The sequence below is a fragment of the Schistocerca cancellata genome, chromosome 7 (genome assembly GCF_023864275.1).
Source record: "Schistocerca cancellata isolate TAMUIC-IGC-003103 chromosome 7, iqSchCanc2.1, whole genome shotgun sequence".
NCBI lineage: Eukaryota > Metazoa > Arthropoda > Insecta > Orthoptera > Acrididae > Schistocerca > Schistocerca cancellata.
Window position 1 is genome coordinate 262,168,913 of NC_064632.1, and position 19,550 is coordinate 262,188,462.

The 19,550-nt window shown below is 44.4% G+C and overlaps 1 protein-coding gene across 3 annotated transcripts in view; it reads right to left on the reverse strand.

Annotated features, from left to right (window-relative positions):
- Positions 1-19,550, reverse strand: part of LOC126091867 (A disintegrin and metalloproteinase with thrombospondin motifs 16) — a 495,229-nt gene that overhangs the window by 236,537 nt on the left and 239,142 nt on the right. For all 3 annotated transcript variants that reach the window (XM_049907150.1, XM_049907151.1, XM_049907152.1), the window contains exon 3: positions 15,728-15,791. In XM_049907150.1, coding sequence (XP_049763107.1) covers positions 15,728-15,791 — 64 coding nt within the window. The remainder of the gene's footprint in view (positions 1-15,727; positions 15,792-19,550) is intronic.

A 19,550-nucleotide genomic window follows, 5' to 3' on the forward strand; every position in this document is an offset into this window, starting at 1 on the left:
TACAATCGCAAGACATTTCATTAACATTCAGTGCTCCTCACCCCATAGTCAACCAAGATACCTAAAAAAGAGCACCAATATGTTCACAGTTTCTTGTAAAAGCAACCCAGTAGAAACGTAACTTCCTCAAATTTACAAATAAGGTAAAGAAGCACGAATTCTGTTGCTGCTCGACCATGAAGTTGTTTTTGTACGTCAATCCTTAAAACAGGTGGAAATTTAAGTTCAGGAGTACACTATTTGTTAAGAAGTGTAATGAACTGCACAATTGATTGATTGCAGAAATCTCTCAGTACAATGTGTGTTGGTCAACCACCGCCAATAGTTTCACATTTTCCTGTGTCAGAGAGGGAGACACCACCATTATGAGTATGCCTGCAACAGACCTGGCGTTCGCCGTGCCTAGCTGACGTGACGTCACTAACAAGCGCCGAGGCCTTCCTTTGAGTCGGTGTTGGTAGAGCCCGGTTGCCGCGGCCGGTCCTTGGGGGCCGCCCTGGCCCGCGGCACGCCCCACAGCCGCAACCAAGGCCGCGCGCGCGCGCTCTACCGTTATGCCGCCGCGGCCGGCAGCACAGCGCGCCGTACTTAACGCCCACCCGCCGACTGCACTGCCTGCTGGTCGCCACACGGCTTCTGCCTCCAGTCACAGGCTGGCTGCGATCCGCACCAAACGAGAGCCAGCTCCGGAAACAGACGCGCTTATCGCGGCGCGTGAGACGGCGATTAATCACTCGTTTCCATACAGCTCAACTCTGAAGAACGCATTCACGTCCTTCTTCCGATTAGGCCTACGGATATAACGGAGTAACTGCAGCAGTTGACCTTTACTACTTTCCAGTAATACACTGATGTCCAAAATTGAAGCTACAAACCTCTATAAGAACGTAGGCTTCCGCGGCCTGTGTCATAGTGATTAAAATTCTTCTGGGTATTATGCCGCGTCATTGCTAAAAACTAACAACAACAATAAACTAAAACCGACGTTTCGGCCGAATGGCAACGGCCTTCCTCAGGCAATGATGACAACATCATAAGAACGGTAGCTAAAACCAAACGGAGCAGAACACGAGAAGAAGGCAAAGAAGAGAAGCTTCCACTGGTACACTTACCATGTGTAAAAGGCGTCAGTGAACGGCTAGCCAACGTCCTTCGCCGACGAGGTTTCAAACCGATTTTTCGAAGCAGTCACAGGATCCACGAAATGATAGGTTCCACCAAGGATGTAATCAACAATCTTAACACTCCAGGTGTGAGTGCGGAGCTACCTACATAGGAGAAACAGGGAGACCTGTCAGCTTACGAGTAGCAGAACACGAACGCTATGTACGATTACAACAACATAATAAATCTGCGATAACGGAGCACCACCGTGACTGTGGACAACCTATCAGGTTCCAGGAAGCCCGAGTACTGGCGAAAGAATCGTGGATGCCAGAACGCAAAATAGGGGAGGCGATCGAAATTATTAAGCAGCCTGACAACATCAACAAAGAAGATGGCTACAAACTCCTGGCGTCCTGGCTGCCGGCCATCCCAGTCCAACGGGCCGCGAGCGGTCGCGGCGCAGAAGCTACACGGGACGCAGACGTATATGCACAAACAGCTGTAGAACAACTGTCAGTCCAATTCCGCGCACACCAGGAGGAAAACTTGCCGACCAGAAGCCGAATGCTGATTGGTGGACAGCTACCAATCGTTGACGACATGCACATCCACGAATAGCCTCTTTCCTTCCATCTTCCCTTACGTCATGACTAGACAATCATATTAGAGGGCCAATTAAAAGTTTTACAATCAGTGACGTCCGACATCAATAGTCTGTAACAAATAGAAGCACCTATCCCCATGCAAAACCAGTCGTGCCCTGAGGAAGGCCGTTGCAATTCGGCCGAAACGTCGGTTTTAGTTTATTATTGTTGTTAGTTTTTAGCAATGACGCGGCATAATACTCAGAAGAATTTTAATCACAACAAACCTCTACTTCCTTACTTCACGATGTAATCAAACAAACTGTCAGCCAGATGTCCGTGCGATCTTGTCCTTCACGGAAGATGGCATTCCGGAGAATGGACAACCATGCCTAAGGTGGCGCCAGGGCACCTGTCAAACAGAGTAGTGTGTACCGGGTAGTCCCACATCCATAATCGCCGTGCACACAGCCACCGCAAACTGATGTAGCCCTATAGCTAAATGTCAATCGATCTGTCGTTTCTCGGAGATGACCACAGTTTGTAGAGACCGAAACTAAATCCCGAAGACCAGGACAGGGCAGACAACGTTTCACATCAGAAGGAGAGGTCCGTCATTTGGTTGTAAGGGCACGGCAACTGGCATCTGACCTCGCAGCATCCACTGAACATCTTATATCGAGGCAAAAGGCGTACAGAAGGCTTCGGCAAAGTGGTGTTTCTCGAAGACCTTCTGTGCGTTTACCTCTGGCGTGTCTCCACAGAAGAGAACGTGTAGAGCGGAGTCGTCAACCTGGACGGTCGAACAGTCGGCCAATGTTCTTGTCACACATCAGTCCCGATTTTATCTGGAGAGTGATTCCCGATGGATTCGTATCTGGAGGGCACGTGAAACACGATTTCGGGACCCAAATATTGTAAAAAGAGACCGATATCGACGAGGATCCCTAATGGTGTGCGTAGGGATTAGACTGACAAGTCGAACACCTCCTCATGAAACTGTATGGGTGAATCATCAAGGCTCAACTGCTGTCAGGTATCGTAACGAGATCTTAAGATCTCATGTGCGGTTGTTGCGAGATGCTGTGGGCTCAGACTTCGTACTGATGGACGATAATGCTCTCGACCTCACAGAGCACGCGTGGTTGATGTTTTCTTCGAAACGGAAGATATTCCACGCGCGGTGTGATCTGCTTGCTCTCTCAATTTGAATCCCATAGAGCATGCCTGGGATGCACTAGGGACACCCGTTGCATCACATCAGCATCCGCCAACCACTCTCCAAGAGTTGCGAGCAGCTCAACATGAAACTGATGACATTATTTACATCACGCCCCGTCGTTATCAGGCCTGTATTGCTGCCAGAGGTGGTCGCACCCCAAACTCAGCGCATTAACCAGCTTTCAGAAAGTGTGAGCAAATCCGCCAATTTGGAAAAAATAAAGAACATTTCTGTCTACCTTTATACTTGTTGCAATGGTTTATGTTCTGTATTCGTTACGTTTTTTCTGCTTTACGATCACCTGTTTACTCTGTTTTGTAGCAAAACAAAAGTAACCTTGCAAAATTTCCGTTGGTTGCTTTAATTTTGGACAGCTGTGTAGTATCTGTGCAACGCGATTAGCGAAAAAAAAACGCACTGTTGCTAACGTCCGTGAGTATTTCGACATTTACAGGGACAGCTCCTGCTACAGAAGAATGCTGAAGATTATATGGGTAGATCACGTAACTAATGAGTAGGTACTGAATAGAACTGGGAAGAAGAGGAATTTGTGGCACAATTCGACTAGAAGGGATCGGTTCGTAGGACACGAATCATAAAGTTAGTATTGGAGAGAAGCGCGGATGGTGAAAATCGTAGAGGGAGACCAAGGCATGGATACACAAAACTGATTCAGAAGGGTGTAGTTTGCACGGAGATGAAGAAGCGTTCACAGGACAGAGTAGCATGGAGAGCTGCATCACAAGTCTGGACTGAAGACCACAACAACAACAACGGGGATGGCTCCAGTGGGGCTTCCAGTTTTTCTGCTGGAGCCGGAGCCTCGCTCGTAGTTTCACATCATACACCATCCGATCAAGAGTATCCGGGCACCTGTTCGCGTATATTAATATGGGCGGATATTAATTTGCCTTTATGACGGTTTGAACAGTGCTGTGGACACTTTCGGTGAAGTGTCTGAATGTCCGTAGAGAAATGGCAGGCCATTCATCCGCAAGAGCCGAAACCAGACAAGGCTATGGTGATGAACGGTGGAGTCTGTAGCGAAGTCGACGTTCCAGTTCATCCCAATGGTGTTCAGTTGCGTTCAAGTCGGGACTCTGGGCAGGACAGTCCATGCCTGGAATGTTATTGTCCATAAACTATTGCCTCACACATGCTGCTTTATGAGACGGTGCATTGTCATGCTCATAAAAACAATCATCGCCACCGAACAATCCCTCTGCTGTACGCAGTACACAATGCTATAAAACCCTTCCGCTTTTACCGCTTTCTTATATTTAATAACGGGACCACGCCCTAACCATGAAAAAACAACCATTTTCTTACTTCTCTGTGGGCACTACACAAGATGGCTGGTAATGCCAAATACGAACCCTTCCATCGGATTCCCACAGAGTACAGAGTGGTTCATTACTGCATATCACAGCCACAGTCCACTGGTGTCGCTCTTCGCACCACACCGAGAGTCGCTTAACACTGAGTACAGTACTTTGTGGTTTATGAAGAGCTAATCGACCATTGCACCCCATTATTTCTCCATGCGCATTAGCAGTGCTCTATCTGACTGCTGGCAGCATTTCGGATCTCACAAGTGATTCCTTCCGCTGCTTCAATGCGATTTTTTTTGCCATCCTCCGCAATGCTTGACGGTCCCTGTCTTATAGTACAGGAGACCTATCTGGCGTTTGTTTAGCCGTGGTTATTGCTTCGCATCTCCCATCACAATCACATCACAAGCAGTCGACTTCGGCACCCCCAGAAAGGATGGTTGAAATGTCTCTGATACAGGAGGAGGAAATTAGTGTTTAACGTCCCATCGACAACGAGGTCGTTAGAAATGGAGTACAAGCTCGGATTAGGGAAGTGTGGAGAAGTAAAGCGGCCATGTCCTTTTGAAGGAACCATCCTGGCATCTGCCTCGAGTGGTTTCGGGTAATCACGGAAAATCTAAATCAGGAAGACCGGACGCATGTTTGAACCGTTCTTCTCCCGAATGCGAATCTATTGTGCCTAACCTCTAAGTTACCCCGCTCGGTGTATCCTTGATTCATTTGTTTCTTAGATGACATCCAATGACTAGCCAATGAGCTATTCTAACCTACCCATTCTTCTCTTACTGCTTTTCTACTCATCACAAAATAATCCTCGCCTCCTTTTATAATGGCGCATCCACCTCTTGTGACATATGGTGATCATTTCCCCATTGCCTAAGGATTTCCGCATACTTTTGATTAGATAGCGTCTACAAAACTACACAGCAAAAATTATTTTGACTACAAGGAATTGCTGACACAGATTCCAAGATATGAAAATACCATCTTTGCATAGAACAGCGTAATCCGCTGTTAATCGGCCTTGTGAAACTATTATGGTAAAAAGAAACCTCCCAAAAGAAAGTAAAATGAAGTAGTCGATCACTTAGTGAAGGCAGCCGCTAGAAACCATCTCCATTAGACCTAAGGACTACCTTTTGTAGAAGAGCAACACGCTAATGAGAAGATGAATGTCGAGAATGGAGACATAGGGAATCGAAATATTATGGACGAAAACACCCGAATATATCTCCGAAGCTGTTGTTCCACGCTGTCAACGCGAATAACAGGTTTATAAGTTGCATACAACTCATGAAATTTAATCACGTATCACTCTCCAGACATATCTACGTTGTCAAACAATCCTTTTTGCGAATGTGATGGAGGAAGAACTATCTGAAAGAAATATATCACATTTAATTAGCATATTTCAATCCACACAAACCAGAAAACTGATTCCTTACAATTAATTAGACATAACCCTTTAATATCGCAATACTCTCTTCCAGAACGCTGCATTAAAAAATAATGGCTTTTATATATCAGTATCCTTGCTATGTCTTGTCATAGTAAATTCTTACAACACTAAGAGAAAGCTGAGTGGCCCACGCCGATAATGTGAAACTCAACTTGATCTTCTCGTTCAAGAGATCAGAACGCTGTAAATAACGAATATCGCTTTACTGCCGTGTAAGGTGACTTCCAGAAAGCCGTAAAATCAGTTCCGCGCCGTAGCCTCGTTAACAAAATCCATGTTTATGGAACCTTGGAATAAGTAGGTGATTGCCCTCAAAACTTCCTAGCAAACAGAATTCAGAACGCTGTTCCTAATCTGTAAACATCGTTACAAGCGCGAGCAGCGTCTATAGTGTTTGGAGGAAGTATGATTTGTCCGTATTTGTTCACATTATATAGGGCGTTAAAAATATCTTCCATATTTTAGGAGGTATACTATCGTCCAAAACAACACAAAATGTCCAGTAAACATGGGATCTAAAATGCATACGTTAAGAACTATGAGCACCGGTTCATCTTCGCTTTTGTGAAACACTATTCTACTCCAAGCTATTTGCTATTAAGAACGACCTACATAATGTAGTAAACAAATCTATTATTGTCCATCAATTCGTTTTGGTCCATAGTACCGCCTCTTAAAATATGGCGTATTTAACATGTTGTATACAAGTATGCAGTGTAGTGCACGAACCTGGACAGCCCGAATGTTTTGCATACCATTCTACTTGTCGAAACGAAGTTTGCAGCAAAGTAGTACCCAAAGGGATAAGTAGCTAGTTGTACTGCTAACAATTTTTTCTTTCTTATCTACCGAGTTGTTGAAGCAACACTGGTTTTGATGAAATGATGTACTTCCTGTTGTTAAACCATTGCATAAAAAATGGGGATAGGTCTGATGCTAACAACTACTGCCCAATATCACTTCTGACAGCTTTATCCAAAATTCTTGTAAAAGTAATGTATTCACGAGTAGCATCACATATTTGTAAAAATGTACTAACAAAATGTCAATTTGGTTTTCAGAAAGGATTTTCAACAAAAATGCGTTGAGCATAAGCAACGTGTGATGTTCAGCTTGTACCGCAGTAATAATTGCTATGTTCTGGTAGAAATGAAAAGTAATTACCCGGCCAAGTTCAAGTTGCCTATCTTTGCAGACGTTTCCCCAGAAACTCAGTGCAGAAATTTTGAAATAATGGGTTCTGTGAGTACTCGTGATTAAGAAAATTCATTGTCGATGAAGCAACGTTGTCGGTGATTGTCAGGAAGGTTCGCGCCCTGTGAGAAGCAATCTGTCGTGACCTTGGATTGCGAGATGCTGCGCTGAAGGCCCAAGGTTTCCGATATCTGAAGCAATTTGAGAAGCGTTTCTGTCTTTTTCCCAACAAGTCGCCTGATGAAATAATTCAATGGTTGGAGGATGTTTCAAAATGCTGTATTCTGCCAGCCACTATGAACAGTATCTAAGCAGAACATTATGCGCAGGCGGAATCTGAATGCCGAGGACAACGTGGTGGACATGTGGGTGACCCTGCAGACCAATTAACCGTGCACATACAATGAAGCATTGAAAAATGTTCATTTATAGGAGTTTAAAGGTATTAGTTTCATAAGCCAGTCACAGACTACGAAGCGTGAAGAGTGTAGACAACAGAACGCTAGGAAAAAAGCAGTACAAGTGAGACACCTAACTAAAATTGTCGGTGTCCAGAAAACGCTTGTCTTTGTTTGGTGTGTGTAGATGATTTCAGCTGGAGATTCCTTGACTTAGACAGTAACATAAACTATAAATCTGAGACAGAGTACAGTAACGCTGATGCCCCAGAACAACGCTATTTATCTCCATTAAGTAGAAATGTAGGTCCGTGATTGGGAAAGTTTGAAGGTTAGTGCTTAACGTCCTATCTACGTCGATCGGATTAGCGCCAAACAACTCAGATAAGTGTTAGAGAACCATTTAAGCGCGCAGCTGATTATTATTATTATTATTATCATTATTATCGTTTGCAACAGAAAAGTAAAAGAAAACTGTGATGCTAAATTACACTATCTGATCAAAAGTATTGAGACTCCTATTAGCGATGATTAATATGGGTGTGTCCGCCCTTCACCGTTATGACGGCTTGAACTCTGCTGGAACACTCTTAATGAGGTGTCCTGATGCCTTTGGAGGAATGGTAGCCCATTATCCCTCAAAAACCGAAACCAGGAAAGGTAGTGACCTTGGGCGCTAGAATGTTGAAAAAGTCGAGGTTCTAACTCATGCCAAAAGTGGATGTCAAATTAAATATCTTTCAGCCGTTAATTTTCAACCTTATTTTATTTGGCAACCAGTTTCAGCGTGTTACTCTGCCATCTTCAGGCTCTTGACCGACGTGTAGGAAGAATCTACCTTGGTTGTGATCAAAGCAAAGGGCCAGCAATATTGGCATTATTAGATGTTTGCTACAGTGATCACTTCAACCATCATCAACCGATGATGCCTCAAGAATGGCCTGTTATGGAAGGGCATGTGGAGCATGCGTGATGGAGTGTCTGAGGCAGATTGCCGTCCCTCCCCTCCCCCCCTCCCTCTTTCCCTGAAATTTGTCTGGTTCATTCGGTAGCCCGTCGTGTTGCACAGCTTGCAAAGATGCGATGGGCACAGGTGAGTTACAGTGAGAAATAAGATGTCTGTTTTATACTTGCTGGTGAAGTCTTTCAGTTCATGTCTTTTGTTTTATACTCCACTGGCGTTAAAAATAGATACAGAAAGGTTTCCATCCTGTGAGGTCTAATCGCCATTGATGGGCTCAAAGATCCTTATCGCTCCTTCAAAGAGAACCAGGAAATTTGGGATGGTGTCTGGTGAGGCGCAGAATTTGTGGAAGGTCTCCTTGATGATATCGATGATTTTGACAACAGCAGTGTTTTGAAAAAATCTGTAAAGCTGGAGAGTATGGCCAGTATCACCTGAAGACTGAAGACTGATGGTTGGGCCTGCAATGGGAAGGTTGCAGTTGTCTGGAATTCCTGATGGTGATGTGTGTCGATGTTGCTGTTCGGTACTTCGTCAGGAGTGGTGGATGATGGTTAGGATCATTCGGCGGGTTGGTGCTGCAGTGGCTGTTGTTTGTTGTTGTTGTCCTTAAATTGCCTGGCCTTGTGCTGTATAGGTTCGGAAGACTTATTGATATGTGGGACAGCCTGGCATTTTACACAATGTGGTTTCTGCACCAGTCGCTTGGTACAGTTCTTCGAGGAGTGAAGACCAGTGCATTTGACACACCGTGCTGGTAGCTGACAGTAGTTGCCGGTGTGGAGGAACTGCCGACGCTGTTTTCACTAGGGCGGTCATCCCTTGGGGCGATATGTTTCCATTTGTACTGTGGTGTCGAAGATGTGTTTGACGTCATAAATCGATGAGTGGGTTGGTCCTGCTGGTAACGTCACGCAATACACAGGTTCGGCAATGAGTTTGTTGATTGCATCCTCTCTTGATTTAAACTGGTTGACGTTTGCCTGTGTAAAGCCCATTGAATGCAATTCGTACTATGGAATCTTCAGGAGCAGGCATTCGATCACTATTAGTAGGATCTGTCCGTTAGTGGCTTGTGTGTGTAGATTGGGTTCAAAATGGTTCAAATGGCTCTGAGCACTATAGGACTTAACTTCTGAGGTCATCAGTCCCCTAGAACTTAGAACTACTTAAACCTAACTAACCTAAGGACATCACACACATCCATGCCCGAGGCAGGATTCGAACCTGCGACCGTAGCGGTCGCGCGGTTCCAGACTGTAGCGCCTAGAACCATTCGGCCATGTAGATGGGGATTTTTAAGATCTAGAAGAAATGGAGTCCTTTCCTTTGATCCGTTATGGTTTCGAAATGATACTTTATTTTATCACCCTTATATATCGCTTTCACTGGACTGGAGATGTGCTTCTCGAATTCTGCGTTGAGTGAGAAGTATTTTCCTGTATGTTATGTTGTAGTAGGTGCTTCCTTGGCAGGTAGCAATTGAATCAACGTTGATGGACCAGTGCTGGGTGGTTGCGGTGATGCTCTATCGTCAAAATGAGGTGTTGTATCCATACTGACAGGTTCAGGTTGAAGTGTGTCTTATTTGTTGGTCGTCGGCATCGGGAGTTGGCGTTTCTGGACGTCTGCCGGGTCCTGTGATTTTTTTCCATTTTTGTGCTGCACGTTTGCGGGGCACTAAGTGAAATGGTCTCTCGTCCTCTTGGCGTTAGGAGATGTCCCGGTCGTACAAGAGGTGGTGAAGGGGTTCTGTGTCTAATGCAAGGGCGCAGTAGGAATCCTGTCGTCATCGGAAAAGGCGTCGCGTTTGTGATCTGATCGCGTCGGGCAAACCTGTCCCTGGCCAGCTGGTGTCGCTGTCCGCGATCTTCCACTGTAATTTGATAACTCTGAGCAGTGTTAATGGGTGTGATGTTTATCGGCTGCAGGTCGAATTCAGTGAGTCTCCACGCCATCCTGTCTGGTTCCGGATCTTGAACGGTGTCGCGGAGGGCGCGGGCTGGCTAGCGGCGGCAGGGAGAGGGACGTCCTTTGCCGTCGTCCGCTGTGATGCTGGAGTGAACCGTTCCAGCAGCCGAGATCGACATACTCAGGAGTTCTTCTTCCAAAGTTGGTGTCGTCTTAATCGACTGTCCTGCCGCTGCAGCCTGGGTCGTCGTAAGGGGAGTAGTCGGTGGGGCTGGCACTTCCGGACAGCGATCGACAACTCCTGTGCGGCCGAGGCGTCCCCCAAGGCCGCGCGCATGCACTCCGTTCCGTCTACCACGGCATCGCGCTCTCGACTGACTAACACAATAATCCCCGCCTCTTTTTATACCGACCGGTCTGCCCCTCGTGACTTCTGGTGGTCAATTCTGCGTTACAAAGGAGTGTCCGGATATAATTGGCCAGATAATGTATATGCCTTACAAACAGCAATCCTTTCGTTGTTAGATGGTGATGTTCCAGAAACTGATCGCGTACACTACTTGATAATCAGCTGATCTGCCCAGTCACACAGTTCTTTCTCTCAGTATTTGTGCCACATGCAGTACATAGTCCTCGATCGATTGGATCCCTAGTTTACTGACTGTGCAGTCACAAGAAACATCTTTTGCTCTATGCTGATGGTGACAAAAATTGAAGACTTGTCATTTTCTGTTACAGTTATTTTGCTCTTCAGACATCGTATAATAATAACGGTATGGCTTCCCTACAGGCAGGGTATGGGACGGAATAGCTAGACTTACATGTCAACAGCAAGTTATCGAGCATGCCGTTTGTACATATAAACATATACATCCACAAACACACTAGGGTTTCATATTTTTCCTTGGAACATATCGCCTCAGAATTAAAAAAAAATAGTTTCTATTCCTTAGTTCTGACCAAAGTTTTCCCTTGAAAGGCATATGCTAGGACTGGAAAAATCCTTCTCAAATATTCCCAGTTGGGACTTCCTTTGCCCATTTGCCCGGTATTTGGCTGCAAAGTGCCTTACTCTCGCCGGCCGGTGTGGCCAAGCGGTTAAAGGCGCTACAGTCTGGAACCGCGAGACCGCTACGATCGCAGGTACGAATCCTGCCTCGGGCATGGATGTGTGTGATGTCCTTAGGTTAGTTAGGTTTAAGTAGTTCTAAGTTCTAGGGGACTGATGACCTTAGAAGTTGGGTCCCATAGTGCTCAGAACCATTTGAACCATTTGAACCCTTACTCTCCATCGAGTCAATACTCGAACAAAAATTCCTGTATGCTGAATAAGTTACACAGACATTACACACACATACACATAGGCACACGATTTTAATTTTTGACTGGTACAATCAAGAACTTTCTCTCCCGAATGTTCTTAGTTAGGAACTCCTTTGTTCCACTCCCAGTTTACTGCGATTTGGCTTGAAAAACATACAACAGCCTCCCCTGCTCTCAGTAGAAGGGAAAGGAATATGTAAATAATATCTGGTTGTCTTCAGCGATTTTCTGGGACTTACTTATAAGGCTGTTGATATACTTTCCGGGATGTGAGGTCGTGGTCCAAGAACTTTTTCTGCTCCTTACGTTTCGTCCAGGACTGCGCTGGACTTCCTCGGAGGCGCTGTCCTGGACGAAACGTAAGGAGCAGAAAAAGTTCTTGGACCACGACCTCACATCCCGGAAAGTATATCAACAGCCATGTCAACCGGTCGTGAAAGCCTTCATTCTACACTTACTTATAAGGCCTGTCCGACAGGAAATGTGTCTGAAGTTCGTAAGTATTCTGCATTCATTCCTAAGTACAGCTGACTTAAGTTTGATGTTCGTTCAAGCACTTGCGCCGAGCTACTGGGCGGAAAGACTGAGAGAAATTTTCGCGGAGAAACGACATATGATGGGTGAAGCACGAATAGAGATATATCAAAGGTGGCGGCAGCCGGGACTGTGGGTCGTGACAAGCTCGTACGCTGACGCCATGCTGCCGACAGACTGCAGATAATTGAGCGGCCTGATCTTGATTTCGATCTCGTGCCGAGTATTACACGGGCAGCCAACGACGACGCAAAGGTTAGCGTGCCAGTCTTAATGAGTCAGTGACCGAGAGAAATATGTCGGCACATTTACAGATGGCAGGAGCCGTACAGATTTGTGCGACACGCTGTCTGCAGAATTATTGCGGTGACCGATCCCAATATCGGCGTTACTCTGTTACGAATTCTGTCACCACCTTTTCGTTTGTGCGCAACAGAGAATAGTCTCGGTATTAAGAGCAAAACTACGGATTTTAATAAAGTGTATTGGAACAGTTTCGTCTGGTGTCAGCAATTCATAGGATGCGCGAAAACACATAATTTGTACTTGGTACGATGGAGAAACTGACAGATCTGGTCGCAATAAACAAAGGAATGAGACAAGTCTATAGTTTTTACTGTATTTCGTATCTACATCGACGATATTAGTCACAGATGGAGTTTTGAAGTAGACAATGGGGTACAGATAAATTATTTCTCAGTATTAAATTCAGTGACGATCTTACGCTGATTCCTAGAAAAGAAAGTGGTCAGCAGATAGGAGCTAATGAATTGAATAAAAAAATGGCTCTGAGCACTATGGGACTTAACTTCTGAGGTCATCAGTCCCCTAGAACTTAGAACTACTTAAACCTAACTAACCTAAGGACGCCACACACATCCATGCCCGAGGCAGGATTCGAACCTGCGACCGTAGCGGTAACGCGGTTCCAAACTGTAGCGCCTAGAACCGCTCGGCCACCCCGGCCGGCTGAATTGAATAAATACGATGCGAATTTTGTTGTTTTTGTGGCTCTGAGTGCGAAGACTGGTTTATGCACGTCTCCATGATGGTATATCCTGTGCAAGTATCTTCATTTCTGCGCAGCTACTGCAACTTACATCGATGTATGCCTTATTGTGTGGTCAAGCCATGGTCTTCTTCTACATTATTTATCCCACACGCTTTCCTCTGTTGGGAGATTAACTTTTCATTGATGCCTCGCGATGTCACAAGTCAATGTATCCCTTCTTTTAGTCAGGTTGTGCCATAAATTTATTTTCTCCGCGATTAGATTCAATACCTCTTCTTTTGATATTCTGTCTTCCCTCATAATTTTCAGTAGCATCAGGTTTCAAAAGCTTTTATTCTCTTCTAGTCGGTTTTCTGTATCTCCACGTTCACTTCAGTACAACACCACACTACAGACAAGTACCTTCAGAAAAGACTTCCTAACATTATTATTATTATTATTATTAATACGGAATTAATTAATACAAAGGTCAATTCATAACATCATTTTGTTGTGTTCCCTTTATGGTCTGCCAAGCCGCTCTATTCAGGGCATCCTCCTTGCATACATCGCGGTGGTCCATTATTTTTGTTGAAGTGGTCATTCCAAAATCGTCGTGGTCTGACGCGTTTACATCTGCCACGTGGTTTCCATTCAAAAATTTTCTTTGACTTTCAACATCCGGTGTTCTCTACAAATGCCGTCCATACTGCTTTAATGATTTTCTTTGAATTCTGTCCATCGCTATCTCATTGGTGCTCATTCTATCTCTTAGTTTTTTTTTCGATTCTTGATATTATAGCGCTCCTTCGTAAATAATCCATTTGCGCAGCTATTAACCTTGTTCTGAGGTCAGCGTTTAAAATCCATAGTCCCGATCCAGAGCGTAGGACAGTTCCAACCATTAGCCTACCAACTCTTGTTTATTGTCGTTAGAAATGGTCTTTTCCCACAAAAACGAATTCATACATCTTACTACTTTTCTTCCTTGTTGTACACTGTATTTTATTTCTGTATTATCCAACCCCTTTTTGTCAATATATGCCCCTAAATATTTAAACTTTTCTACCTGTCTCATAACTGCTTCGTCATTGACGTAACCTTCAAATTTAGTGTCACTATTCACTACCAGCTATTTCGTTTATGTCAGACTCATCTTTGATCCTCATTTGTCATATTCCTGGTGTATGAGCAGTTAACATAGAAAAACTTTCTTTGTTATAACGAGTCTGTGTGTTACATCCTTTGTACTACTGCTATCGTTAGTTATTTTCCTCCCCAACTATCAAAACTCGTCTGTTACTTTCAGTGCCTCCTCCGTTAAACTAACTCCCTCAGCATCGCCTGCTTTATTTCGGCTGTGTTCCGTTACCGTTTTTTACAGTTGATGGTGCACGTCTAATAATCAATTTTTAAGACATTATCCATTCCGTTCAACTGATTTTCCTGATACTTTGTCGTCTTCAGTAGAATTGCAATGTCATCGGAAAACCGTAAAGTTTTTAGGGTACGAATACGATCTGAAAATTTCGGTGTAGAATGCTAAATGTATTAATATTATAAGTTGACTCTCAACTCGGACTAAATCTACGTTAAGAATAAAATAAAGGACGAATCAATTACTTCACATATAGTGCCTGTGATAGAGCCACACAAAAGAAGGTGAACAAGTTTAGTATCATTTTCGGAAAAAACAGCAGATATATGAAGAATAAAACCTACGAATGTTTTATAATAATTTCCTTTGGCACGCTGTTATATGGAAGTGAATCCTACGTTGTAAAGGAGAAGCACGAAATGCATATCCAAGAGTACAGAGTGAGTTTCTAAGTATAGTCAAGGCATGTGAAAAACCAGACTTATTCCGAAATGTTGAAGTTGGTAATGAACTAAACGAACTTACGTAGCGTAAAAGAAAAGTTAGAAGGAAACAACAGGAGTTGGAATGAACTTTTATAAAGTTTGGATCCAGATAGTTTACCCGTAAAAATAAAAAATTGCAAACCAGATGGAAAACGAGCCGTGGAAAACCGTGAAAATATGCGAATCAGAACATAATTATATATTTTTTCATTTTAATTAGAAATCGCAGTCGTCACAAGAGAGTCCGTATCGAATGAAGTGTAACTATACTTCTAGTTATGGACTGAAATTCCAGAAACAATAAGTAAGCCTGTGTCTGAGTCGGAGAGGATCAAAGTTTATGCCCCTGGGAAATTTTATCGAAGTTCAAATTCCATTCTACACGAGCAGACCATTGTGCCACCTTAACGACAGCGGAGGAGGTTTTGGATTTCTCTTCGGTTTTTGATATAAATCAGAACGAAGCTTCTGAACCATCAACGAAATATGGAAATAAATTAACCACCCTATCCCCCATTCAAAAATCCAATTACTCAAACCCACGACGAAGCGCAGTGAACCGTGAGATTTACCTACATCCTCACTTCACGCTTACATATATGTATTACTAAGAATTTCACCAAGTCTGAAATTAGGCGCTTAAACATAACACATGTTCCATAGGCACTTGACGATAAAGGATCGTAGTAAAAAGTGGAGGTATTTTCAAAAATTTGTTATTGCTTTGCTGAAGCAGTAAGTAATTTCGCCTTTCTTACACAACACATTGTAAATAAATCACAACAAAAGATATTTGTCGAGCTGTCTCAGTATTAGGAAGAAATGCAGTATTCGGTCGCTTACCTTCATCGTGGGACTCCACGTGGAACACGGACCGCAGCATGTCCTTATCCATATGGTGGTGTATCTGAAACAGCAAAGAGAGACACATTCTTAGCCTATTTCAATCACGTGTTACACAGCCGATCTTTGCTCTTAGCTTCTGTTAATAATAAGTCGTTGCTCGGGTTATGAGATTTTATAATCTCTGCAGTTTGGTGCTTGCAATACCAGTCTCATTGAGGATTTCGATCCACAGTTGTGGATTAACATGTAATTTATTCGCTCATAATCTGAAAAGGCCATTATAGGCCATAATCATTTTTTTTACTCTAGAAATGACGCGGACGGTAGAGATTCATTGCGTTATAATAATAATGTTAACAGCACCTTATATCACGAAACTCTACCGCTGATACGATTCAACCGCGGTCCATTACAAATTTAGAGATATCAATTATCATACACAAATTTCGCGAAAGGCTCTATCTACTTAATTGGGCTTTAATTGTTCTAAGATTTTTATAAATACCCAAGACCTTCTTTTGCTTCTTGGTGCTTACCGATGTTAATGTCTGTGCCGTATTGGTCGTACCCATCTTTAACGCGAGCGGTTAACAGAAGTGACTGCTGGTGAACCCTGTGCAGCACAGAGGCAGAAGACAAGCAGCTTCTTTGAGCAACATCGGCCAAGTACCCACGCCACCAGCTCTTCAGAACCTTGGGAACAAGATGCAGGAAGTGAACTAAGCAATGACACGGCAATTTTTGTATTGTAAGGAAAAGTGGCTTTACTTTTTTGGTGTTGTAGAAAGCTACAAGGCAGATTGCAGTTTTTTACTTCACGGAAGAAACGTGTTATGGACTTTGTGAACAGGTAAAATGACATGAAAACAAGATGAGTCATCAGGTGTCGACAGAAAATCTCATTTTTATTGTTTGCTTGAGAAAGGAATTAGTGTATTCTTTTTAATAACGCGGGAGTTATTCAGTAGGGCCGTACCTGGTACGATACTTACCGAGATGAAACTGCTTTTGGGATAAAAATTAATTTGAGCCATTGAACCAAGCATTATGTTTCTGTCCTCCAACCGAGCGCATTGCTTGTCAAACTTCAGTAATACTTCTGTGAAGAGAAATTGTGCTAATTTCTGCAAAGAACGCAAATGATAGGAAAAGTGGCTTATTATAGGACTAAAAAAGTGATGCGCAAGAGTGAAAGCAAGTTCTTTCGACGGCAACTTCTGCTAGCGCCGAGGGAAAAAAACCTGTCGACTTCAAAATATGTAACAAGAAACAATAAACACCATGAGTAAATTATACACCACATTCGTAAAAAAATCCTTTTTTGATCTGTAAGGATCGAATTGTAGAAACGTATTATGTATGCAGTACGTACAGAGCCGGCGCTTATGATGCTTTGCCAATAAAAGCGAAACACGTTTGGTGTAACAGTCTCTTAAACTGCAGTACACTTATATTTATACCTATGCTCTGCAAGCCACAAGCGTAACGGAGGGTACTCTATGTAGCGTTGTCCCTTTCCCGCTCTCCTGTTCCAATTGCCAATGGTTCGCGGGAAAAACGGTCGTTGGTAAGTCTCCGTGTGAGTTTTAATCTCTTTAATATTACCTCCACTTTCTTTCCGCGAGATGTACGTACGAGCAAGCAATATACTGTACGTTCAAAAATGGTTCAAATGGCTCTGAGCACTATGGGACTCAACTGCTGAGGTCATAAGTCTCCTAGAACTTAGAACTACATAAACCGAACTAACCTAAGGACATCACACACATCCATGCCCGAGGCAGGATTCGAACCTGCGACCGCAGCGGTCGCGCGGTTCCAGACTGTAGCGCCTATAACCGCTCGGCCACTTCGGCCGGCATACTGTACGCTCTCGGGACTTTTACAGTAATCTACAGTGCGATGGAGAAAGCTTCTGTAGCAGCGTCTGCCCTACCAGAGTTGGGTTTGTATTTCTGCTGCACTTTAACGCTTTCTAAATTAACCTGTAACGAAACGCGTTGCTCTTCTTACATCTGTTTGTTCTGTCAGTCCTGTCTGGGACTCATCCGCAGACTGGCGAGAAATATTGAAGTATTGGTCGAACGGAGGTTTCGTGTTACCTCCTTTGTGGGAGGACTACACTTCCAATGGATCTAAGTCTGAAATTTGCCTTCCTTGCGATTAGGTTTATATGGTCGTTCCACTTTAAACTGCACCGTACGCATCCTCCTGGGTCTTTTATGGGTATGACTGCTTCCAGTGATCATACCGAAATGGGTCTTTCTGCCTATTTGTGGGCAATACTGACACCTGCACCAAACGTCGATCCGCTGCAGGTCTTCTTGCCTTCTGCTGCAACTTTCTAACGTTGTGACTTCTCTGTATGCAACAGCATCATCCGCGAAAAGCGTCATGGAAATTCCGACGTTATCCAGAAGGCCATTTACACATATTATGAAAAGTAAAGGTCCTGCAACACTCGCTTGGGCTACGCCAGAAGCTACTTCTGAAGATCTCTTCCCGTTGAAAATGGCATGACGCGTTCTTTCGCCAGAAAAACTTCAGCGCAGTCACACAGCTGGTCTGATATTTCGTAAGCTCGTACTTTGTTCATTAGGTGGTAGTGCGGAAACGTATCGAAGGCCTTTCGGAAGTCGAGGAGCACGGTATCAACCTGGAAGACGGTATCCTCTGGTTTCCAGGAGTCGTGAACGAGCGAGAACGAGCTGGGTGTGACACGACTGTTGTTTCCGGAACAGGTGTTGGTCCCTAAAGAGGAGATTTTCAGTCTCCAGAAATGTAACAATACGCGAGGATGGAACATGCTCAAAAATTCTACAACAAACGGACGTCAGAGATACAGTGCCGGCGACTCTTCTTGAAAGTGGAAATGATCTGTGCTTTTTTCCAGTCACTAGGAACGTTTCGCTCTCCCAGCGACCTGCGATACTCTGCTGTTAAAAGAGGAGCAAAATCTTTTGCGTACCAGACGTAAAATCGTTGTTGGCCTCCGTAGTTGACGGCTGACTGCCATGCGGGTGTCCCGAGTTCGATTCCCAGCACTACCAGGAAGTTTTCCTTGGTGGGAGGACTGGCACTGGCGTGCGCTGAGACCCATGAGGTCAACTGAAGGGCTTCTAGACCGATTAGTGGCGGTTCCATGGTCCGGAAACCCGAAAACCAACCAGAGAGACCCTCCGTACCACATCCGGCGACGCCATTGGCGGAGGACGACATTGAGGATTGTGGGACCCGATTGGCCCGTTTAGGGCCAAAACGGGGGACTTTTCCAGATATTGTGTGGATCGTATCAGTATCCCGTCAGTTTCATTACGAAAGGCTTCAGCTTTTGTTGCGCATTACGTTTCCACGATGGGATGCAACTGGCCGTTACATACAGGGCGGTCCGTACCCGGAAAACGGAACTGCCGGGCGCGTCTAAGCGTAATTTCCTGGAGTCGCCGGCGCTGACAATGGCTCGGGACAAGCACCTTATGTTTTTTGAGGGAGAAGCTCACTGCCGTATCGACACTTTCACTGGGCTCTCAGTTTCCCGCCCCTCGTGCAACACGACGGAATTTTCTTGTCGTGTGTTCCGCTGCGGCGCCGTCGCAGACAGTCGGTACTGGGCGCTTGTCCATTGTTTGGCGACTCTTTCTGAGAACACCACTAAATCTGTGGCGATTTTCTCAACCGAAATTGTTACCACTTCCATGTATCTTGCAGTAGGATGTGCCGCTACTGCTTTTCAGATGGCGAGGAGAGCAGGGTGAACTTCTGTAACACAGGGTGCTTCAGGTAGTTTGTCCCGAATTCACAAGACTATATTTTGTGCTTC